This window comes from Lotus japonicus, chromosome 1 (assembly GCF_012489685.1).
Source record: "Lotus japonicus ecotype B-129 chromosome 1, LjGifu_v1.2".
Lineage (NCBI taxonomy): Eukaryota > Viridiplantae > Streptophyta > Magnoliopsida > Fabales > Fabaceae > Lotus > Lotus japonicus.
The window spans coordinates 42,383,766-42,409,374 of NC_080041.1; the positions used below are offsets into that span (position 1 = coordinate 42,383,766).

The following is a 25,609-nucleotide window of genomic DNA, read 5'->3' on the forward strand; positions in this document are numbered from 1 at the left end:
CAAACCTGCAACAAATTCATGCACCCTCCACAACTGCTGGTGTTGTCCCTGCTAGCATCCTTTAGATGATTATAAAGAAAGGCTAAGCAGCTGCTCTCCAAGCCTAATTGCCAACTTTAGATAGATCTTGGAACAGCTACAAGTAAGAAACATCAACCTTATCGTCGCCATTTCCACAGAAGAGAGTCATCCCCGCCAACCGCAATAAGAATGCTATAGCAGCTGCACCTGAAAAGTCTTTTTCCTTTCTCTCTGCAACACCAACGAGTCATGAGTAGTGAACAGAGGCTCAGTTGTTTAGATCAATATCATCATAAGCCTCCTTCGCTGTCACCTAAAGTTGATCAACCATGACAACAATAGCACCCTCCCGGGTGAGACTAGAAAGCGTAAAGAAATCCCCTATTGACAGAGATATGCAGCAATGATGAGACGTTGTCAAGTGTAGTCATCTCGCCGAAAGGCATATGAAAGGACAACGTCTCAGGATGCCATCTCTCAACGAATGTCGTCAACATGACTGTGTCAATGCTAGACAAATTGCATATCATTAGAGGCTTAAGACCAACATTGCAAACCATTTGCCTAATATGATTGTTGTTGTACACTGATGTCCCCTATAAATGTCTGCCATGGTAGTAAAATTTGAGGATGTCCAGGTACTGCTCATGTTCTAGGTCAATGTAATGGTTCCATATCTGATAGGCAACATGAGTTTTATAACTTGTTAGTAGAGACAAGTCAAAAGGACCCCCTTGGTAGTAAACCCCATCCTCATCCTTAGACTCCTCCTCCTCTTCAATCTCATCATCATCATTATCTTTCTCCTCAGGCTCTTGCACAACATGTGGAACCTCTTCAGTTTCAGGCACACTAATCACTAGCCCACGTGCATGGTTTTCTTCTTCTCGCCTTTTGCGTTCAGACTTTGTGGAATGTATACATGAGGGGGCAACCACATCTGATTGATCATCACAGATTGGACGCCTGCGATTCATATTCTTTGTCCTTGCCATCTGTATCAAACAATATGATCAGGTTTATTTCACTGCCCGTCAACAAGAACTTTAAAGTGTGTGTACAATCCCACATGCAGTTTAAAGATCGAAGGCTACACGGTATAAAGTATGCAGGTCACACACTTCAATTGCGAAGGCCAGACACTTTAAAGTGCGAAGGTAACTATTTCTTTTTTAGCATTGTAATATATGTATTTGTTGATGATTCTGAAGACTTAATACTCTTTACTTCAAGCTTATGTTCATATGATGTTGGGTTAATATTTATGTAGAGTCTTATGCATTGAATGATTGAGAAAGCCTTTTCATTTGACAAAGAAAAAAAAATTATCTGCGTTTTTTTGAATACTGTTGCATATTTATTCTAAGAAGGGTTACTATTGTGACTCCCGAAAGTCGGGGCGTTACACTTGGTCCCCCTTCTAGGCTTGACTAGAAGGGGTCGCCCCGAGTTTGGAGCGGTTGGCTATGCTCACTATGGCAAGATTCGAGTCGACCAGTAAGTTCATTACTTCTTGAACAACACCTAAAGCGAGGGCACTCGTCGTGTCACCCGGGAGCCATTAACCGAAGGGTTCAGGAATTTCTTGATAGGCTGATTATTTGGATTGGCGGAGTTGCTTCTTTTCCTTTTCCCTTTTCCCTTTCCCGTCCTCAATAGTTGTCCCGCCTTCAGGTCATACTTGCTTCTTCTTGGACTTGCCTTTTTTCTCCATCATGTTGGATTGGGTGCGGAGGCCTTGCTCCTTTTCCCGTTTGCACTGGCGGCGGTGAACAACGACCATATCCCCCAAGGATAAATGGCCTCGCCATATGCACAGAGGGTAAACATTAGGCACTTATCAAAACATAGAAAACTTTCAAGGTAAACAAAAGTCCCCACCTAAGAACTCACCCACAGAGTTAGAGGTAGCGGCCACAATAAGACGACCACAATGAAGCAGTGGGAGCGAAAGAAGAAATGAGGCGTCACGCTGCTCATTATCAGGTTTAGGAGCCTCAATCCAACATAGTGGAAATTTATATGAGCAATCAAAAGAAGTAGTGAGTTGGGAAAGTTTAGATTATCAAAAACTTTAAACCATTCACCATTGAAAGATCCGTTAAAATTACTTTTAAAGGATGTGAACCGCCCAGTATTGACGTAGGAGGTAAAATGCAGCATGTTTTAAAAAATAGAGGTCGTGCCCTTGACACAATAAAAGAGGAAAAATAAAGTGGAAGTTGGTGATCACTATGAAGCCACACATTGTCAAAGAAACGAAGGAATGCCCAATTGTTCGGGTGAAGTTGGGTGGGGGTGATATTGAGGACACTAAGAACGATGCATATGAAGTTAAAGGAGGGGAGCTTGAAGCCCATGTAAAAAAATAGGCCAGTGTACATGTAGAAATAATGGGAAGAGAAGTCGCCGCGAGGCTTATGAGATGTAATGATCTTGCCCTCAGAGCACAAGCCCAGAAGCAACGAATCATCGTAGTCGTAACGACAAAAAGCACCACAGGAAAGCTCGATATTTTCCACGTACTAAATGTTGGTATAGATAGAAGGCACTCAAAAGTCTTTCTTCATACACCACATTATATATAATGCCTTTGGAAGTGCGACGTCTAAGATTTCGGAGTGAGTCAAAAGGGAAAGAGGTTTAGAAATGGGCGAGTCGGGTTCAGAATCTATGTCAGAGTCGTTGCCACAAAAGGCAAGGGAATATAGGGTCCCGCGTCAGAGTTGTCGGAATCTGAAAAACAAAAGGAAAGGGAAAAGCAAAATCAGAGGGCAATTCTTTGTTTCTAGTAGAGGGAGAAAAGAAGAGGAGGAGTTTCGAGGGAGATGACAAAGGGCTAATGATGACCTGAGCGACACTAGAACTAACCTCAGTCATTATTGGAGCCTTTTTTTTTCCGGTGGGAACCGATTGGTGATTGCTCTCAGCCACCGTAATAGGAGGGTTAGTTCCTGTATTCACTCTCGAAGAATCTTTCTGTACGGTGGCACTCACGACAAGGGAATCTTGTTGGTCACCGGAAGAAGCCATATCGAAGGAGGAGAACGGAACAAGGGTCACTAGTGCAAAGGGGGTTCAAGGGCTCAAGTGAAAGACTCAAAAATAGGGAAGGTGAAAAGTGATTTCAAAATCAATAACTACTATTTATAAAGGGGGAGGGGAGGAAGTGGGGTATGAAGCGACACATTTTTGCACGTGAGGTTTGATTGGGTACGGGAATCGAGGGCAATAATGGTGAGTTAACACCAATAATGCCTTCTAGGGTTCTCGAGCGGAGCTTAATCGATGTCAATCATGACATTTAGGGATTCCCGAGGCAAGACATTTGAGGTGACAATTCGGGAGTGTCACAACGTGTATCGCCAAAGGGCACGTGCTGGCAGACCCGAGGTGACGTCTGACACGATAAGATGCATCCGTAGAAACGAGAATTCTGTGTAAGACAACTGTTGAGCGTGTGGGCCACAATACTTGATGTGACTCGCCGAGCAAGGTTTTGACTACAGAAGAAAGAAGGAGTGTGACATACCCAATGCAACATTCGATGCAAAGTATTGGCGAGTTAAGCAGATTCGGCGTCTTGCAAGGAAGATTCTTTGTCGTACTCTACCTGTAGAGGCAGCTCAAAGACAAGTCTTGGTAAGGGCAACATGCCCTCTAGTTGACTTGTGTAAGACCCGGATTTGCAGAACTGGATTTAAAGTTTAATTTCCGACTCACGCGTAGAATCAGTGTAAGCGTGACAGGAGTTTGCTGTTTGAGAAAGTGTGATGAAGAAGAAAGTTCAGGAATTGCTTGAGGATAGTACCATAGTCGTTTTAGGAGTTAGTGCGAGTCGTCTGCACACCCGCCTTATGGCGAGAGTGTCCAGAATAGGCTAATTTCGCTCTTAAAGCAACGTTTAAGTGAGATTTACAATCCTTGGAAAAATAAGAAGTTCTCTTTATTTTTCCTTCGACCAGTGTTTCATTTCGGAATTCCGACAACGCTAATTTCTTTTCTTCAAAAACCCTAAATTCAATCACTGAATGAAGACTTTTTCTATTCTGAGCTTTTAACGAAGTTTCCACCCGCGTTGCCAGATTTGTTTCGATGTTTCCAATCTTTCTTCAGAACGAAGTTTTGTCGTCTGACCTTCACAGCAAAAAGTAGTTTTTCGGGGCAAATTAACTTGTACTGCTTTTGGATCGTTTTTCCCTAATTCTAGAGATTTGTTTTGAGTTCTGGAATTCTGTCGCCAGAATCTCGCTTAGAATTCACCGATGAACGTGCTGCAAAAATCGGAATCGCGAAATTTTCATTTTCCCGCGATTTCACCTTCCTATAAATAGGAAAAAAATCAAAAATATCTCCCATTTCTTCCAAGGAGGCCGCGAGTTTGAGGAGAGAAAGGAGGAAGGAGATTTTCGCCGAAAATCGACCGATCTTCGAGCTGTTTGTCCCTACTTCAAGGTATCGAGGTAACTAGCTTGATTTTTACCTCTGATCGTTTTTTTCACTGCGCTTCTTTAGCTGTTTCTGTGCTCAAAGTTTCGAGCTTTTCGTAAAACTATCCGTTTTTCTTGATTTTTCGCTTGGGATATCTTCTATACTTTCCCAACAACCTAGAACACTCGCCGTTGTTCGCCGATTTTGATCGAGTTGTCAAAGATCTGAAAAACTGCTTAGAAAACCCATTTGTGCACATATCGAAACTTTAATGTCGAAAATTCGCAATCCGACTTAGTGCCTTTAGGATTAGTTGCTACAAATGTCGTTAGGAACATCGCTATCAAATTTGTTTTCCGAAGTTTTAACTTTGAGTTTTTGAGCTTTTATTTTGGACCAAAACGCCCCTGAATAACCGTATTTTGACCCGGTTGTCCGAAAATTTTTCCGACAGTTTCTTTACCCTAGTTTTACCCTAAAACTACCTTGTAATTAAATTAGATCGAAGAAAAAGAGCCGGAGCCTTTTTCCTCTTGTGGCCGAGAGCATGTTTGTGTGGGGGGGGGAGTTTTTCGTTTGCGAAAACTTGTCCTTTCGTACTCGATTGTTGTATTCTGAAGCTTCGATGCTTTGTCTATCGTTAATGAGTTGTATTGTGATCGAGCTAATCGATTTTGTTTGAATTTCTGCTTTGTTTTCTCTGAGGTTCAGTTGAAGGAACTTTGGGTTTCTCAGAGCAATTGTGTGAAGAAAACCTAGACCACGAGGCTGGAGCAACTCGAGGTTAGGGCAACTTACCTATTAGCTAAGACTGCATGATAGGCGTCGATAAATTCGACTTATGCTTTACTTTGATATTGATTATGATGATGAATTAATGTTATGATGTTTTCCATAACTTATGATATTGAGATGTTATTGAATTGTGCGTTTTGACGCGACTTCGGAGTGGAGAATCACTGAACTGGTTATTTTTGATCTTTCGGGTTGGGGAAACAACCCCTAGGCAAGTACAAACATGGGGTTTGAGACTTAGCCGTTCGTTTGTATACTTAGACTTTCCCCGGGATTTACATTGGTGGGTTTTTTTTGGAAAACTTAGAATGAATAGAATTTCGAAAACTAGAGACTTTAGAGAATTTAGTATTCAAGAACTAAACTCATAACTTGACTAATTCAATTCGAAACATTTTTATTAACGAATAAAACATAGGAAAACTAAAGGGGAAAATAATTGCGAAAGACGGGGAAAAGTCGACTTTTGTTGTGGGTTCTGGAGAATTGCTGGACACCAGGGGGGTGAGCCACGGTGACAAGGGGAAGTTACCGAGTACTTTAGTACTCTTGTTGTTGGAGTTGTGTTGTATTGACCGACACTAAACTCTTGGGTTTTGAAATTGGGTTTTGAGCTAAACACTTGCGTTGTGAGGACAAATCGATGTTTGGCTAATCATACTGCATCATGCATCATTCGAGGTTTGTACGATCGAAAGATTGGGCCTCGGTGAAGAACGGGAATGCTTCACGAAGGTTGGGGAATTGACTTCATCGAAGAACACCTGGGTGCATCTTCGGCATAGCGGGCAGAGTGGCACGACCATTGATGGTTGGGGCTGATCCGACTATGCATGGGTTTGTAAGCGACACCCGAGCAGAGTTGGCGACACTAGGCCTGTGTCGTGCGGTCTCGTGGTGCCCATCCCAAACAATTATCCGGATCATATTGAATTGCATTTCACGCATACATTCACTCTGACTGGAATTGTATGCTATTTGAATTATTGAAGCATTGTTAGAGCCAATAACATGCTAGGATTATTAATATATATATATATATATACCCCAATCACATGTTGAGTGTATAATTACTTATTTCCATTAGTTGACCCTAGCGCCTTGGCTTTGGTTTCATGTTTGTGTTTGGGCGGTCGGCCTGCTGCCAGATGTCGATGGCGGACTGGTTTTCGATGGTCTCTCCCTCGGGGGGGATCAGGTTTGAGTTGATGGACAGACATACCCCCACCGCTTGGGTGATCGATGTTGTGGGTCATCGAGCGACGTACCGGGGAAGGGTCATGGAGGACCGGACAGACGAGCGTGGATGTTTGACGAGGGGAGTGCTACGACGCATGGAGCTGAGCTTTGACTTGCCGCCTTCAGTTCGCTGTGGACCAGGTACTGGTCGAGGACCACCTGCGCCACCTCCGACTTCATCTTCTTCCGATGACGAGGACCCATCCGAGATCGAGGTTGATGTTGCTGCAACTGTTGCGCCACCTTCTGCTACTGCTATCGATCCTACCGACGTGGCGTCGTCCTCGAGGCTCGTGGAGCCGAAGAAGGAGTCTGTTGTTCCATCTGCCTCATGTCGTGTTCCTTTTACTCCACCACGCGGTTACCGTGTGGATCCCCTGGTTCGGGTGGTGGAGGAGGAGGTTATTACTGGAGAGGTGGATGTTGAGACGGGCTTGACTAGGACGGTGCGCAGGACAGTTAGGAGGGAGGTCGTGGACTTGGACACTGAGATGATCACGGTGGATTCCGACTCTGACTCCGACAGCGATGTGGACAGCTACTCGCCGAGCGACGAAGGAGAGGAGGAGGAGCTATGAGCGGTACTGGGAGGGTAGGTTAGGCAGCGTCATATTTTGTGTAGAGCTCTGATTCGTCTTACTTTTGGGACAGGGTAGGTTCCCGATGCATGGCTTTTGTGTGGTTCTCTTGATGAGGAATCATAGAGAGTCCGTCGGACTATAGGGGTCTTTTGTTTAGGCCATTTTGGAGCCGACTTTCTCTTGGATGACTGTGCGTAAAACTTTTTACTTACACTACTGGTTCTGTACATATTTGCCTACGGGCACACTACTTGGGGTCACTGCGAGTGCGCGTGACGTTGACGTGCAGCTGAGGTTGTACCTGTATATATGTTTGTACATCGGTTAGTTTCGTTGCTGGGTTATGTCTTTATTTTCTATCGCTTTAATTAAAAGGAATCAAACGAAAAAAAAATATACCTGTTTTCCGCGTAAAGTTTATTTTGAGTTACTAAAGTGACACCTGTAAATCGGGGTGTTACAACTTGCGCCTTATGGAAGGTGTCGCGGCACGAAGGGTTTGATGAGTTGAGTCTAAGACGCACTTCGTCCTCATTCTTCGGACTTGACGTCTTCCGGGTATGTGGACCGATCTCGCCTTAAGCTGGGCGGCTCGACCCACACGAGAAGGGACCATCGTCTTAGGCGGCTCCACCTCTTAGGAGTTAGACTGAATCCTAGCGAGTTACGCTAGTTTTGACTAGAGGCACATTAAGTCATAGCAGGGCCCAAATGTAAGACTTAGGGTTAGAGTTTAACCTCACTATAAAAGGGTAAGCCCCTCATTCAATAAGACAAGTTCCATTGACGTAAGCATCACATAGCCAAAGCAACTCCAACTTCATAAATATTTTCCAAATTGCGTTTTTTTAGTGTGTTTTTTTTATTCTGCATTACCTTTATTTAAAGAAAACCCAAAAAATGAATATATTTGTGGTGCCCACTAGGGTGGGCAATTCACATATTGGTCCATGGGTGAACCACTATTAAGAACCATTAGATCTTAGAATCAAGGAATATTCTATAGATGAATGGCTAGGATTGAAAAGATGATAAAAGGGTAAAAGGGTAAAATTCTTTTTCTTACTAATTAAAAAATAAAACAAAAATAACAATTTCTAAAATTTCATTTCCAAATTGCAAGAACTTTGTCAGATCAGATTTCAGATTTCATCAAATTTTCCAGATTTCCAGATTTCACATATCTTTTTCTTTTTCTAGAACATCTTTAAGCATGATTTCCCAAGGTATTCAACAATGTTCAGTACTGTAAAACTAGAGAGAACAAATCAACTCAGTTCACAACCAAAACTTCAATACAGAAGAAATAAAAAATGGATCATAACAACATTAAAATTTAGAACCGAGACAAGCATCTACAATGGTCACATAATCACAAAGAAACAGGGGAGGAAACAAAAAGAAACAACCGACACCATCCAGCCAATACTTGCAGTTAGGGATGGCAGAGAAGCCCGAACCCATGGGCACCCGACCCGACCCGACCCGATTTCTTGGGTGAAAACCCGAGTTAAATGGGTTCGGGTTCGGGTTCGGGTTTTACCCGATCACTTTCGGGTTCGGGTTTGGGTTTGGCCAAACCCGCACCCGAACCCTACCCGAACCCGGATCTGTATAAGTGAAACCTAAGTATTCTGCTTGTGCAATACAATATATGCAGCATCTTGCATATTAATTTAACAGTAACATGGCAATTACAATGTTACATTACATAATATAGCTCTCTTCACAGTCTTTTTCAGGTCGGGTTTCCGAGTTCAACTGTTTGTTTGAGGTTGTGTGCGGGTGTGGGTACGGGTCGGGTGAACCCGAAACCCAATGGGTTCGGGTGTGGGTTTAAGTTCACCACCCATTTCGGGTTCGGGTGCGGGTGCGGGTGTGGGTTTTTGATTTCGGGTTTGGGTTTGGGTTTGGCAAAACCCGCACCCTACCCGACCCATTGCCATCCCTACTTGCAGTAGCAAAAAGCACTAGTCAAGGAGATAATTAAAGTTAAAGCTACAAATTAGCCACCAAGCAATATGTCTCGCGACCCACACTCATTAATCCCCATCCAAGCATACATATCCACATCAAACCAAGTTCCCCATACCAGTAGCAGGGATTTCCTGGTAGTGATGTTAAGAACCTAACATGTTCCTTAACTCTGAGCCTCTTTTCTTCGCACCGCGAATCAGGTCGAAACAAAGCTTCTCGAGATTTCATCATATCTTCACCTTGTTCCCGTTCTCCAACCCCTCCATTCATATCTGGGCTCAATTCACTCGCGACCCACTCCCATCGCGCTTCCGATCTAGCACCGCCACGTTGCACAAAACGGCACCGCGTTTCTTCTCCACAACCGCTGCGCCGTGAGATCTGGGTTCGTGGTAGATCTGAACGACAAAGAGGAAGAAGAGAAGTTTGAGGACAAAGAGAAAGAAGCCAAGTTTGAGGGCGGCGAACTCGTACCCGGCGCGGCGGAGATGCAGAAGAACCGAGAGTAGTTGCAGAGGAGGACGAGGTGGCAGATGGGAGGAGGTTCTGGATTTGGATCTGGTGTTGTGGTCTTGTGAAGAAGGGGGAGAAGGATCTGGTGAAGTGGTGGAGGTGTGAAAATTTTAGGATTTTAATTTTTTGGATATGCAAATTACGAAACACACCCTTAGTCCATGGATGGACCATTTTATAAAATGACCACCCTAGTGGGCACCTATATTTGTCATGATATTTTTTCCTTATGTCGGCTTGCGTGTAAAACAAACAAGGAGGAAGAAAAGCGATAACCGTGAAATCTGAATAAAAAAGGCCGGAGTTTAATATGAGGAGCACGTGACGCGTGGCGTTGGCCATATTGGCCATTTCATTTGATGTTAACAACAGACAGACAGGCCTCCCAAATCCAAGCCACAGAACACACGCTTCATTCAAACAAACAAACGCAGAGAGAATCAATAAAATCCTCCCAATTTACTTTAATAATTCTTCAATTCCCGTATCTTTCTTTGTCGAAACGAAACCAAATCACTCTCTTCTTCTTCTTTTTGTTGTTGATTTGGGGTTAGATTCGATTGCATTAATGGGCAAAGAGGTTAAGATCTGGAATCCCGTCGAAGTCGCAGAGCAAGCTCGCAACGACTATGCCTCGCAGATTTATCCTTCACATCTCACCATTGATCCCTCCCTCTCCCTTCCTCAAATGAAACCTCTCATCCTGTTCGTAACTGCATCCTTCTCTCTATTTTTCCTTATTTCGCGCGCTTCTCTTTTCATCTTCTCTCATTTTCATGCCTTTATTTTGTGATTGCGTGCAGTAAGTTGTGCAAGGACATGTTCAAGACCTGGTCAAATTTGGACGATTCTTGCTTTGATATTGACAAAATCTCTGGAGGCATAACAAATTTATGTGAGTTAAGCCTTCTTGTTATTCTCATTTTCGCTACCTCAAATAATAAGTATACAGTCCCCGTAGGATAGCTTAAGTGGTAGGAGCTGGAGGGCATCTGTGTTGAGTAGGGGAAGGTCCAGGGATCGATTTCTGGCGGGTGCAATTTATCTTTCCGATGTACAGGAAATAATAAGTATACAAAGTTTGTTTTTTCTAGTCATGTCAGATTGATAATGATTTATGTTGTAAACTTTAACCGCTTACTTGCTAAATCCAGAAAAATCGTTAGGTAGACTTTAGTTAATATGGCTGCTTAATGCTTAATTCATTTCGCTTCATGTTTGCCATTGTATTGTTGACATAAAACCTAACTGACAAATTTGTCTTTGTCTGTTAGTACTAAAGGTTTCAGTTAAACAAGGAAATGGTGTTGATGAAACTATAACTGTCAGATTGTATGGACCGAACACTGAGTACATTATTGATCGGCTTCGGGAATTGCAGGTTAGACACTCTGCTGCATGAATACATACAAAACTAGCCAAGTCACTGATTGTTTCTGCATAGTTTCATTAGTAAAATTATGTGGTTCATCTTGCATTGGTTCTGTTTCCCTCTTGTGTTTGCTATTTATGCAAACTGTTATTATGTAGATGCTTAATATTTGAAAGTTACATGACAACTTGAACTGAATAGATGCTTTTGGCAGTGGTTGTAGTATATTTTTCTAGATGGTAACTCAACCATTTTCTATTGTTGGGGGTTTTTCAATAGTTCAACATTGCGAGTTGAATTTAAAATTTTCAGTTTGATCTGTATTTGTTTGCTAACACTAAGTTTCACAATTAAATATTTTCTTGCAACAAGTGTTTTATCATGAATCATTTCTAATGATAGACCATTTAAATTCAAATAAAAAACTTCTTATTCTTGAATTATTCTGTGTAAAGAGTAACTCTAATCCTCCTATCCACAGTTAAATCTGTTTTTGTTCAATGAAAACTTGTGTCCTTAATTAAATAACTTTTCTTGCTTCTCTTGATATCTTGTTTCCTGATTGATATTTTTTCCTCCATCCTTAATGCATTTCTCTTGGTTTGAGTTTCTTTTCTTTCTTTCCCTACCTTAACAACGCTGTAGATATTCAGTTGCCTTGTGTTGGTGTCTAAAGATTGGTATAACCAGTCAAATGCTTCGGCTCTTTCTTCATTCATTGTCTTCTTAGTGTTTTGCTAATTTGCTTAGCTACCATATATTTATTCAAGCTTCTAGCATTTTTGCACAAGGACCGTGATTTATATCACTCTCTTTTAGCCTCATTCTTTTGTTGCACACTTTTTATCACACCACCTAGTGTCTTTACCTTTTTCCCAAAGCTTTATTCATCAAATGCCTCTTTTGATACCTCTCTAATATCCTTTTAGCCATCTAGATCCACATGTTGTTAGCATTTCGTTAGGCTTACCAAAACATCCCTCCAAAACTGTTCTCTCAATGAGACATTGTTTTTTACCTTTTAGTCGCCACCAATGAATCCTAGGAATATTAGGATGACTGTTTCTATTAACATTCTTCTTGAACCCACAACCATGACCATCGTATGCTAAGTAGTCAACCTCTTTCCTAATATGATTTTGCAATTTGTACAATTTTTTAATCCAATTTCCTTATCCGAAGGAAGTCAATTTGGGAGAGTGTCGACCAATCTTGTATGTGAAAAGATCAGATGCTCGTCCCATTTCCTAAAACACGTGTTAGCTATACTGCTATAGTAAAATAAAAAGCTAGAGTAATATATAAGATGGTTTTAGGCTCTTCATTTGTTTTCCCTATACCATACCCATTCACACCCTAATAACCTCTATATGTCCTGCCCATATGACCATTGCAATCACCTCTTAAGAACTCTTTTCTCCTAAAGGCATTTCTTGTACTATACTTTCTTAATCCTCCCAGAACTTTACTATGTGGTTTTCTTCTACCCTATGTGGTGCATATGCACTAATAACATTATAAGTTTCTCAACAACTCATTACTCATCCTACTATTAACTTTCAATTTATGATCCTATCTGCTAACCTGTTTACATCAGCAGCTTCAGCCGTCTAATGCTTATTTGCTATAATGCTTACCTCATTTTTAGATGCTACCATGCCTGTGTACCAAAACTTGAAACTCGACATCTCAAATTCCTTAGCCTTTTCTGTTACTCTCTTAGTTTCTTGTAGACACTAAGTTATTCCTGCTCTTAATCACGATTTCCACTGTTTCCATTTATGTACTTGTGAGTATATCCCATTTCATATTCAAAAATGAATCTTATACTTTTGTACTAACTTCTTTACCCATACCCATTCACGACTAATTGGGACCCTTCTGTATATTTCACTATACTGGGGCGTTGATGCAGCAACTCTTTCTTACTTGTTACTATAATCGAGCCATAGAATGAATTGCTCTCAAGCAACGATCTAGCAATATCATTATCAAATTGATCGTATAAGCTATAAAGATTTGATCATGTTTTAATTTGGTTGTTGCTACCTCACATCAGATTGATACTTGATAAAGTCAAATTATAAGTTATAACTTGTATGTTAGTAACAAAAATTAGGAAGGGATAGGCAACCCCTGATGGGATAGGCAATCCCTGATGCCCAATAACATTAAACTTAACAAAAATATGATTCTCTGATAAGATTAAACCTCCTTTGATTCAAGTTTATCGCCGGAAAAAGAAGAATTTCAGGTCTGGAACCACCATGGGGGGTGGCGCAGCCACTACTGTGGCCATGGAGACTGCTGAGCAGCCAAAACAGCAAGGAGAGAGGGGAAATACGAATTTGGCAGATGGATAGGGGCAGTTACCAGTCTGTAGTTATTAGGAGTTAGCAGTTATTATGTGTGTATGTCAGTTTGAATTCAAAATAGAAACTGCACTATGCAGTTGTATAAATAATAGATGTAGCCTATTAGATGATCATCCAGGAAATTATAAGTTTGGTAGTATGGAGAGAACAGGCTCTCGAACTCCTGCTGTATTGTACTATTCCCAGTAGAGATTCTTCATCTCTGCAGTATCAATAATAATTATCCATTATTCTATTCCCCTATCATTTTGGTATCAGAGCACCATCCAGGTGCTGTGGTACTTAAGTGGTTCACTTTATAAATGGGAAAAACTCGTTCTGAAGCCAGTCAAGATCCAATGGAGCGGATGCAAGAAATTATGGAAATGTTGCAGATTGATCGTCAACAAGCACAGGCTGATCGTCAACAAGCACAGATTGACCGTCAACAAACTGATCAACGAATTCAACGTTTGGAAAATATGATGGAGACGTTCATGCATCGGGACGACCTTGGCTCTCAAAGAGACAATCATGAACAGAGCATTAAGCGCCCAGGACAGGAAGAAGAGTCTAACTGTGATAACACTTCTGCACGTTGGCGGAAGTTGGAGGTTCCAGTTTTTGATGGTGTTGCTGATGCCTATGGTTGGGTTCATAAGTTGGAAAGGTTCTTCCAAATTCGTGGAGTTCCAGAGGAGGGGAGATTGCAGGCGGTTCTGGTGGCACTGGATGGAAAAGCTCTATCATGGTTTCAATGGTGGGAAGGTTGTCATCCTCACGCAGACTGGGACACTTTTAAGTTGGCAATTCTGAAGAGGTTCCAAGTTTCAAGTACTCTCAATCCCTTTGCTGCTTTACTAGCCCTTAAGCAAGAAGATTCGGTGGCGGAATTTGTGGAACAATTTGAGAAATTTGCCGGCATGTTGAAAGACATTGATGAAACACACTTAATGGATATCTTTGTGAATGGTTTGAAGGAGGACATAGGTGCAGAAATTAAACTTTATGAACCAACAACCTTATCCATCATGGTCCAAAAGGTTTTAATGATTGAGCAGAAAAATCTTGCAGTTAGTAAGGTTCATCCAAATTCCACTTCTGGTTCAAGGTTCAGTAATTCTTATAAGTCTCCATCCATTTCTCGAACTGTCACAGTTGATACTACACAGAAGAGTGGAGGCAAAAGTTACACACCATCTTCATCTTATTCTGGTAGTGTCTCAGTGGATAAACCATTTCAAAGAAATCGACCGGGTAATTACCGTAGACTTTCTGATGCTGATTACCAGGAGAAGATCCGGAAAGGAGAATGTTTTCGCTGTGATGAAAAATTTGGGCCTAACCATGTGTGCAAGAACAAACAATTTCGAGTTATGCTGATGGAAGAGACTGGCGATTCTGAACCAGAAGATGATCCAGATTGTCACCCCGAAACGGAACCTGTCCCACATTTATCCCTGAATAGTATTGTTGGATTCACTTCCAGAAGGTCTTTCAAGGTTTGGGGAACTATTGAAGATCACAAAGTTGTGGTGTTAGTTGATTGTGGAGCAACTCATAATTTCATTTCCAAGGCGTTAGTACAGGAATTGCACTTGAAGGTTGAGGATACTCCATCTTATGTAGTTGAAGTAGGGGATGGTCATAAGATACCATACAAGGGTGTTTGTAAGGACGTGTCTTTGCTGTTACACAATGTGCCGGTCAATCAGCAATTTTATTTGTTTGGCCTTGGCGGAGTGGACATTGTATTGGGCCTAGAATGGTTAGCAAGTCTTGGTGACATTAGAGCTAACTTTGAACAGTTGACTTTGCGGTTTACTATGAATGGCCAGAAGTTATCACTCCAAGGGGATCCTGAATTATGCAAGAAGGATGCTTCTTTAAATTCCTTACTCAAGGCTTTGCAACATGGTGAGGGATTTCTCATTGATTTTCAACAAATTCGAGCGGAAACAGATTGGAGGGCTAATGTTCCAGCAGATTTAGTTTCCATTCTCCACCAATTTCCTTCCATCTTTGAACCGCCGGAAGGATTACCACCTCACCGTCGGCAAGATCATGCGATTCATCTCAAGGAAGGGGCGCAAATTCCTAACTTAAGACCTTATAGATATCCTCATTACCAGAAAAACGAAATTGAGAAATTGGTTGCTGAAATGTTAGATGCCGGCATTATTCGTCCATCTACAAGTCCCTTCTCCAGCCCCATAATTCTGGTTCGAAAGAAAGATGGTAGTTGGCGGTTTTGTGTTGATTACCGGGCCTTAAACAAGATCACCGTGCCAGACTCCAATTCCAGTCATTGATGAATTGTTGGATGAAATAGGAGGGGCACGGATCTTTTCAAAGCTGGATTTGCGTTCCGGTTATCACCAAATCAGAATGAAGGAAGGTGACATTGAAAAAACTGCATTCAGAACTCATGAAGGTCATTACGAATTTCTGGTACTTCCTTTTGGTCTCACTAATGCACCCTCTTCTTTCCAATCTTTAATGAATGAAGTTTTGAGGCCCCTTCTCCGCAAGTTTGTATTAGTTTTCTTCGATGATATTTTGATATATAGCCTCTCCATGGAAGATCATATCCAACATTTGCACACTGTTTTATCTCTATTACAACAACATGATTTGAAAGTCAATGGGAAGAAATGCACTTTTGGCCAAGAGACTTTGGAGTATTTGGGTCACATCATTTCTGCAGGTGGAGTTTCTGCTGATCCAAAGAAATTAGAGGCTATGTGGTTGTGGCCTACTCCCAAGGACATCAAAAGTTTAAGGGGTTTTCTTGGGCTAACAGGTTATTACCGCCGTTTTGTACAGAATTATGGGAAGATTGCGAAACCTTTGACTAATTTATTGAAGAAAGATGCCTTTCAATGGAGTTCTGATGCTCATGCTGCTTTTGAACAATTAAAGAATGCCATGACTACTCTTCCTATGCTGGCTGTTCCTGATTTTACCAAGCCTTTTGTTTTAGAGACTGACGCTTCAGGTACAGGTTTGGGTGCTGTTTTATTGCAGGAAGGTCGCCCTTTGGCTTTTTGGAGTACAACTTTATCTGATCGGAATCAAAGGAAATCAGTCTATGATCGCGAACTGATGGCGGTTGTCAAAGCTGTCCAGAAATGGCGCCATTACTTGTTGGGTCATCATTTTATAATCCGAACTGATCAGAAAAGTTTGAAGTTTTTGGCAGATCAACGCATGTTGGGTGAAGAACAATTCAAGTGGGTTTCTAAGTTGGCTGGGTTTGACTTTGATATTCAGTACAAACCGGGTAAAGACAATTCTGCTGCTGATGCCTTATCCCGGCGGAGTTCTTATTGCGCCATTTCTATCTTACAAATTCATGATTTTGAAGAATGGGTGGAAGAAGTCAATAAAGATGACAAGTTGCAGAAAATTATACAAGACTTGATTCTGGACCCTACTTCTCATTCCGGATATGTCTTGCGTGATCAGAAACTATTCTTTAAAGGTAGATTGGTTTTATCAAAGACTTCCTCCCGTATACCAGTCATCTTGAAAGAGTTTCATTCTTCATTGATGGGAGGACATTCCGGAATCTTCAGAACATACAAAAGGGTGGCCAACTTGGTTTATTGGGACGGCATGAAATCTGACATCAAGAACTATGTGGCTGCTTGCGATGTTTGCCAAAGGAACAAAAGTGATACTTTAACTCCGGCTGGCTTATTGCAACCTTTACCCGTTCCTACTCAAGTTTGGACAGATATTTCCATGGATTTTGTCACTGGTTTACCTAAATCCATGGGGAAAGACACCATTCTGGTAGTAGTTGATCGTCTTACAAAATATGCACATTTCTTGGCCTTGGGTCATCCCTATACAGCTACTGAGGTTGCTGCAGTATTCCTTCAAGAAATTGTCAGGCTCCATGGTTTTCCTTCCTCCATTGTATCTGATCGAGATCCCCTTTTCTTGAGCAATTTTTGGAAGGCACTTTTCCGAGCAGCAGGTACTCAATTGAAATTTAGTTCTGCTTATCATCCCCAAACTGATGGCCAAACCGAAGTTGTCAACCGGTGCTTGGAGGTGTACTTGCGCTGTCTTACAGGTTCCAAACCCAAAAAATGGGTTTCTTGTCTTCCATGGGCTGAATTCTGGTTTAATACTAATTATAATGCTTCCAGCAAAATGTCACCTTTTCAAGCCTTGTATGGGCAGGATCCTCCTCATCTTTTCAAAGGTTCGACCATTCCTTCCAAGTTAGATGAGGTTAATAAACTTTCTAAGGACCAGGACGAATTGTTGGCAGATTTGCGAGACAACTTGCTTAAGTCTCAGGATATCATGCGTACATATGCCAACAAACACAGAAGACAAGTGGAATTTGAAGCTGGCGATTGGGTCTTCTTGAAGTTGCAGCCTTATAGAAGGCGATCTTTGGCTCAACGAGTTAATCAGAAACTCAGTCCACGATTCTATGGGCCATTCCAAGTGCTAGCCAAAGTTGGAGCTGTAGCTTATAAATTGGACCTTCCTTCCCATAGCAGAATTCATCCGGTGTTCCATGTCTCTCTTCTTAAGAAAGCCATTGGCGATTCGTTTCAATCTCAGCCCTTGCCTCCCATGCTATCTGAAGATCACGAGTTGCAAGTTTATCCCGAATCGGTTCTCAATGTTCGTGAAGATTCTCCTGGTAATGTTGAGGTTCTGATTTCCTGGCAGAATCTTCCTTCTTGTGAGAATAGTTGGGAATCGGTGGCCCGCATTCATGAAGCCTTTCCAGACTTTCACCTTGAGGACAAGGTGAATCTTCAAGGGGGAGGTATTGATAAGATTAAACCTCCTTTGATCCAAGTTTATCGCCGGAAAAAGAAGAATTTCAGGTCTGGAACCACCATGGGGGGTGGCGCAGCCACTACTGTGGCCATGGAGACTGCTGAGCAGCCAAAACAGCAAGGAGAGAGGGGAAATACGAATTTGGCAGATGGATAGGGGCAGTTACCAGTCTGTAGTTATTAGGAGTTAGCAGTTATTATGTGTGTATGTCAGTTTGAATTCAAAATAGAAACTGCACTATGCAGTTGTATAAATAATAGATGTAGCCTATTAGATGATCATCCAGGAAATTATAAGTTTGGTAGTATGGAGAGAACAGGCTCTCGAACTCCTGCTGTATTGTACTATTCCCAGTAGAGATTCTTCATCTTTGCAGTATCAATAATAATTATCCATTATTCTATTCCCCTATCTTATCATTCTCCTATTGATGTAGTTGTTCAATTATTATATTTTATTTCGCCAAATAAAAAACATAGAAATCGTTTTTGCATTTGCACCTGTACTTCACATTTAGATTCTTACATAGATGTCCATAGAGGATTTCAGTTGTGTTCAGAGAAAAATTATGAATTCTATGGGTGCATTTAGTATATTATTGAAACCATGTTGGCAAAATGCTGTAGGTTAGATCAAGTACTTCTCTTTATATACTCAATGGCTTACCTGAAGTTTCTATGTAATTGCATGTGAAATTGCTGTTAGGCCACCAAATACATAACAGCTGCAGGATTTGGTGCTAAGTGGCTCGGAATATTTGGAAATGGCATGGTGCAATCTTTTATTAGTGCACATACTTTAACTCCATCAGGTACAAATGGGTAAAACTCATGTTTAGAGCTCAAATGTAATGATAACTTGATATATGCTAATTAGATTTTGTTAAATTGCCTGGACCTCTAGACTGTGGATCTCTACGCAAAATTGAATTTTTTAACCATTTCCATAACATTTCTAGAAATTTCTTGTTGGACTGTGTAGGATTTGCATGAATAACATTAGGGACTATATGGCATTGTAATATATTACTTACTTGATATGTTCCCGAAAGCTACATACAGGATAAGGGCATGTTTGTTTTTGGTTTGATGCACACACATGATTTCACGTATCTCAAGATACCGACGGAGAAGTAAAAAATTGCCATCTTGAATACTGAATGAACTGCAACTTAATTGGATTGGGATCACTATGTGTCGAACTTTCCTTCCCTAGCCTATGACTCTTTGCTGCTACTAAGGATTGACTATGAGAAGGCTCTAAAATGATCTCATTATTACTAACTTGGTACACAATATGATATTTCGTTATTCAACCCAACTTTGTTAAATGATTAAATCTCCATGATATTACGATAGACACATCAGAGATTCTTATTGTAGAAGAAAGAAATGGGTTGAATACTGGGCTGAATGGAATTGGTAGTATGGGTGTGCTTGGAAGACAAAGCTAGACCGGAATTGTAGAAAATGGGAAAATCCCCACTGCAGAAAAAATGCCTACGTAGGAGTTTGTTGGAAGAGTGGGATTATGGGGCTTTAACGACAGGGATAGCTGTCACATAGTCAAGAAGGAAATGCTATGATACCAAAATAGTTTTTTTTGTTTTGGGGGGGGGGGGTGCAAAAATATTGTGGGTGGAGGAGAAAGTTTCAGGGTTGGTTGGGATCTTGTTTCCTTTTTCTATGCATTTTCAGTCTTCACAGAGGGCTATCTCTGCTTGTAAGAAGCTTTGCTTCACTATTTCCTAATCTAATTAGGAGTTCATATCAGTACTATTTATCAATAGATATTGCTTCTTCCAAATATCTTAAGTATCATTTGGATTAGAAGCTTAGAATCTGATATTGATAACCTGTATAGCTACAACCTGTTTAAGAGTATCATGAATGTATTTTCTCCATGACAGACATGCGGGAGCCAAAGCTGGTTGCAAAAATAGCCAAGCAACTTCAACGATTTCATCATGTGGAAATTCCAGGTTCTAAGGAACCTCAATTATGGAACGATATCTGGAAGTTCTTTGAGAAAGGTCATTTTATATTTTCTTCCCTATAACTTGTGTGGTCTTTGTTCACTACTATTCATATATGTGTGTGTGTGTGTGTGTGTGTGTGTGTGCCTATATATATAGGGATTTGCTATGATACTCCCACTACGATTTTTTAATGAGTACAATAGCACACAACACCTTTTCATTTAGACAAAACCGTCCCCCGCTTTTTCTGCTTAAAAATAGTTAAGTTTTGGGTTTCTTATAATTTTTCAGACCCAAATTTTATTTAATTTTAAAACTCAAGTGTTTCTCTCTTTCCCTATTTATCACCTTCCTCTATCTGTCTTCTCCTTCTCCATGTGTTGAAATCTTATTATTATACATTGCCAGAGGTGGACTCCTGAAGTGAAGCATAACAGCAACTCTGTCTATATTGCATAATGTTAGTTACCAACTTACCCATCTATGTGCCCTAACCCCCCATCCTGCGATTCCTTTTGTGCGCCTTTTTCATTCACATGGGGTTTTCACTCACAGGACCAAGTGAGTTAATTTTTTTTTAATTCTATAATCCCAAGAATCGATTCATAGCAGTTGATATTTGAACTGTACTGATTGAGATAGCGTCACTCTTGTTGGATGGATTATAGAGGAACGAGTCGTTTTCTTCCTTCCTTTGGCGAAAACAAAAAGAAAGAGAAAGAGAGAGGAATGGCAAAGAAATCAAGCAAAGCGACATCAGAAGTGTTGTTTCGTCGTTGGAACTTTGGAAGTAAGAATTTGTTTGGTTGTTGAAGTTGATTGAGAAAACCCATGGAGAAGACCTTAGCCATGGAGAAGGAGAAGACAGATAAGAGAAGGGGAATGAAGGTGATAAATGGAGTGAGATAAAAACTTGTTTTAAAATTAAATAAAAATTGGGTAAGCAAAATTATGAGAAACTCAACTTCACTATTTTTAATCAGGAAAAGTGGGGGGCAGTTTTGTCTAAATGAAAAGGTGTTGTATAATATTATACTCCTTCTAAATTGTAGTGGGATTATTTTAGCAAATCCCATATATGTGTGTGTATTTTTGCTTCAGTTACTTCTGTGCTTAAATGAAAAGGTGTTGTATCCTATTATACTCCTTCTAAAATTGTAGTTGGATTATTTTAGCAAATCCCATATGTGTGTGTGTGTGTGTGTGTGTGTTTTTGCATCAGTTACTTCGGTAGTTTTGTTTGAAGTGAATTTAATTTTTGTTGATTCTGAGTTGTAGGACTTTGAGCATGACTTTTGGTTTTGGCCAAATTTCGAGGTCCCTGTCAACTTTGTCCTAGTTATAGAATTCAGAACTCTCACTAGACATATAAATTTTGCCCTAGTCTGGACTTTTTCAAGAATTTACTATCTCAAAAGCTTAAACAGTTGATTGAACGCATATAAATGAGTTTATATTATATTTTTAACATGTTACTTCACGTAAGAGCCTTGGACATGACTCATGGATATTGCATATGCCCACTTACCTTGTTCTAAAATTCGTCATTTTCTTAGAAGAATGGAGGGTTGACACAGATTGATCTATAAACCACCTTATTATAGAGGATTTGATATCATGCCAAGACCCAATGGTCAGTTTAAGCTTTGGTGTGAAGACACATGAATGGTTTTGCATTGTATTTTTAACAGGCCTGAAATTAAAATTACATCTATTTAGTGTCCACATTTTTCTGCGTAAAGGTTCTTGTATTTTTCATTCTATCTCGTATGTCTTGTGAAAATTAGTACTTCAACATATTAAAACTATCAGCAAAAGCCTCGTGTGCAATACACTTTTGTCAAGGCTAGTATAGATGCTTGAACGGTTGGTACTAGTATTTAAGCTGCCACTTTTTTGTATTTTTTTTTGCAGCATCTGTTTTAGGATTTGATGATAGTAAAGAGCAGAAGACTTATGAAACGATTTCCTTCAGGGAAGTTCATGATGAAATTGTTGAGCTGAAGGTACTTGCTTTTATCATACCTTTTACCTTTGTACCTGTCTATTTTTAAACTTATGACGAAGCTTTATGGCAACACTTGATCTAAATGTAGCTGACCCCTCATACTAGGGAATACTTTATGGTTGTACACATTTGAAATGTATATCTATATTTTAAGTAGTGGCTCTTGTCATCTTTACCTTTACCAATATTGAGTGTTCTACCTATATTCACAAGGGCATAAACAGAAAGTGTATGGGTCTCCAGGCTTAGGCAACATATCATCCTTTTCCTTTTTCTTTTTGTCGTGTCCATGAAGGTAGCTTACAAATGACTTTTAGAATTTTCTTTTAAAAAGGATGAATTAGTGGTAGTGAATGATGCATTTTATATTTGTCTAGAACTTTCTCCCTTGACATTTTTTCTTTCTAAATATTGCAACAGGGTTTGTGTGATCGTCTCAAATCTCCTGTAATATTTGCTCACAATGACTTGCTTTCTGGAAATATAATGATCAATTATGAAGAAGGTATCTACATACCTTGACTATAAGCATATTTTTGCTTCCACCCTGTGTAGATTTATTTTTATGGACCAAATATATTTTAGTCCCTAAAAGTATAACTATTCTGTTCTTTTAATCCTATTTAAATTTTATTTGTTATTGTCCCTACAGTAAATAAATCTAGTCTTCACAAAAGTAGTGTGGCTTTAGTCTTCACCTGGAACTAAAGGCACCTGATTTTTATAATCTATTAAGGACTGAAAATGAATTAATTTAAATATCAACCAAAATAAAATTTGCCAATTTTATATAAATAAAAACAAAATTGACCCTATTTTTATTATTAATGTTTTATAGAACTGACTGTTGATGTTAAATCATAGTTTTATAGCTTCTTTCTATTTGTAACTTTTTCTTATGATGCCATTTTGTATATATGCCATTTTTTAAACCCTACTTCAGAATGACTTTATCTTCAGCATCACAAAAAATTTATGGGTAATTGTTCTTTTACATATCCTTTATTTTTCTTCTTCAAAAGTGGGCATGTTATTGGGAAGACCCACGAGTGAACTGATACTGCAGTTGCTTATTACTCTTAGGGAGATAATAGCTCCCATTTTAGTTGATCCTGAGTTAAATTCAATCTCAAGAAATGAAGGATACAAGATTAACCATGAACTAGAACTTACAGAATTTGTTTCATAACAGGAATTTAATGCTTTGAATATGTTCTATCAGAACAGTCATAAGGAGACATGCCTCTGGATTTGGCAACAGAAAGTGTGACATTAATATTTGGAAATGAGTGCTTAGATAACCAACTTATTCATTAATTCCTCTGAGCGTTTCATCCTCCAATCACTTTAATTTGTTCTGATAAATCTCCAGATAAACTTTACTTCATTGATTATGAATATGCATCATACAACTACAGAGGCTATGATATAGGGAACCACTTTGCAGAATATGCTGGCTTTGAATGTGATTATGACTTGTAAGTTCTTTGAGCCTGCTTTTCTCCCTTTATTCATTCATGATTTATTTCTTAGCTCTTGGACATTTTGCAATGCAGGTACCCAAATATGAATGAACAATATCATTTCTTCAGGCATTACATACAACCTGATCGACCACATGAGGTACTAATCACTGTGAAGGGGATTAACTATTTAACTCTTTTTTATTTCATTATCTTCAGATTCCAATCATGTCCAAAATCAGATGCGCATAGTTTATCACTTTTGATTTGTTGTATTAAACATAAATATCTTCCTGACATTCCCCTCTTTTTTCCCTCCTCTTCAAATTTAACTTGGACCCAATTGCTGTGTCTCATGTTGGCTTATAATAATATTATCTACTTAAAATACACACATGCACATGACCATATGTAAGTTAATGGTGTATTTAACTCAGTTGTTTTAGGGTTTTCCCCCCATCCTGCCTTTCTTTCAGAGCATCATTTTCTTATTCATATTACAGGTGTCTGAGAAAGTCCTAGAAACTTTGTATGTTGAAGCTAACACTTATGCACTGGCGTCACACCTTTTCTGGGCTTTGTGGGGGATAATTCAGGTCACATATTTCCTTTTTTATGCTTGTTATGCTTTCTCAGTCCAATGACATCCATGATTGTTGATATTTCTTTTCATGATAAACAGGCAAAGATGTCCCCAATCGAGTTCGATTACCTTGGTTATTTTTTCCTTCGATACAACGAGTACAAAAGGAAAAAAGATAAGTGCTTACTGCTGGCGCGATCCTACCTTTCAGAATGCAAGAATGAGTAGATGGATTATGCATAATCAATCACTCATGGATTTTGCACGTCAAGTTTGTAGCATGAGGCCCTGATTCATGTAGTTGTATGTTTGTGTAAAATATCTCTTGTAGACATTCATCACAATAAAGGCAAATTTAAGCATTTAGTTTCGGCTCTGGTGTCATTTTTTAATGTTGTAATCCTGAAACTTAGATTTTCTAAATTAGTCTATCATTCTTTCCTCCTGTAATGTGACCGTTACAAGTTTTGGTCAGCTATTAATAGAGTATATGTTTATTTACCCGCACTTTCACTTAATAAAAGTGATAACAGGGTATGTATAAGGAGGACCATGTCAAAATAGTCCATGAAAGAATATTTGCTTGATTTATTGATTTTATATTTCTCTACCTCAGTCTCTTCAATGTCTATTGAAGATTAAATATCATTATAACAAGAATAACGCATCCTAGCACACACACATTTGTGATGTGTGTGTGTCTCTCTCTACCATCATGTGAATGGAATGATTTGTGCACCCTGCAAGAGTGAAAGTATAGCAGCAGCACAGAACAGGCAGAAGCAATTGAATGTAAAGTACTGTCTCAGACACAAACTATCACATGAAGACAAGCTTTTCATAGCTTGCTTTTAGAAAGGAAGATTAATCAACTATGAGAGCATTGAATAATCTTTTATTTCGGTAGTTATATTTTCTTGATGGAGAGATTCACGGGAACTATTTGATTGTTAACTTCTGGGAGTGCAAATGAACTGACTTGTCTACAAGTCTAGCAAGCTCTGTATTCATATTAGACAGGTGATTAAACAATAACTCCAAAGACCTCTTTCTCTATCATGAGTTGTGAATTTTGGCTATGTTAATCCTACACATCCAGTACATGTTTGTATACTATACACCATAAAAAAACACATTGAGCCAAAGTCATGGTAGACAGAAACAACTTCTGTTAACTTTTGCTTCTGTTCACCATGACTTTGTCTTCACCGTTGTTTTCTTTCATGTATATAAACATGCACTCACTAAGATTAAAATGCTTCATGTGGGGGAATTGGGTACTGCATCAAAATATAAAACTGAGGGAAGCAAATTCATCACCTGCAAAAATGAATAAGAAATACATGTCTCCAAAAAGTAAAGAATATTTATTGTTAATTTGTTATATTTTCCTCTTCTGTTGGAATTTGCAATGAGAATTGAAAATCTATACCTGGTGTTGCATAACGTGTTCTTCAAACTAATTCATGGCACAAAGCACTA

General features: G+C 39.7%; 1 protein-coding gene across 1 annotated transcript; it reads left to right on the forward strand.

The window, feature by feature from the left end:
• The first annotated feature begins 9,909 nt into the window (after positions 1 to 9,909).
• LOC130711663 (probable ethanolamine kinase) lies at positions 9,910 to 24,737 on the forward strand. Its single transcript, XM_057561710.1, has 11 exons — positions 9,910 to 10,262; positions 10,361 to 10,452; positions 10,832 to 10,938; positions 18,801 to 18,906; positions 20,005 to 20,127; positions 21,988 to 22,079; positions 22,502 to 22,586; positions 23,454 to 23,559; positions 23,638 to 23,704; positions 24,048 to 24,140; positions 24,227 to 24,737. Exons 1-11 carry the CDS (start codon positions 10,126 to 10,128, stop codon positions 24,353 to 24,355), a joined length of 1,137 nt encoding a protein of 378 aa, XP_057417693.1. The 5' UTR covers positions 9,910 to 10,125; the 3' UTR covers positions 24,356 to 24,737.
• The last annotated feature ends 872 nt before the right edge of the window (positions 24,738 to 25,609 follow it).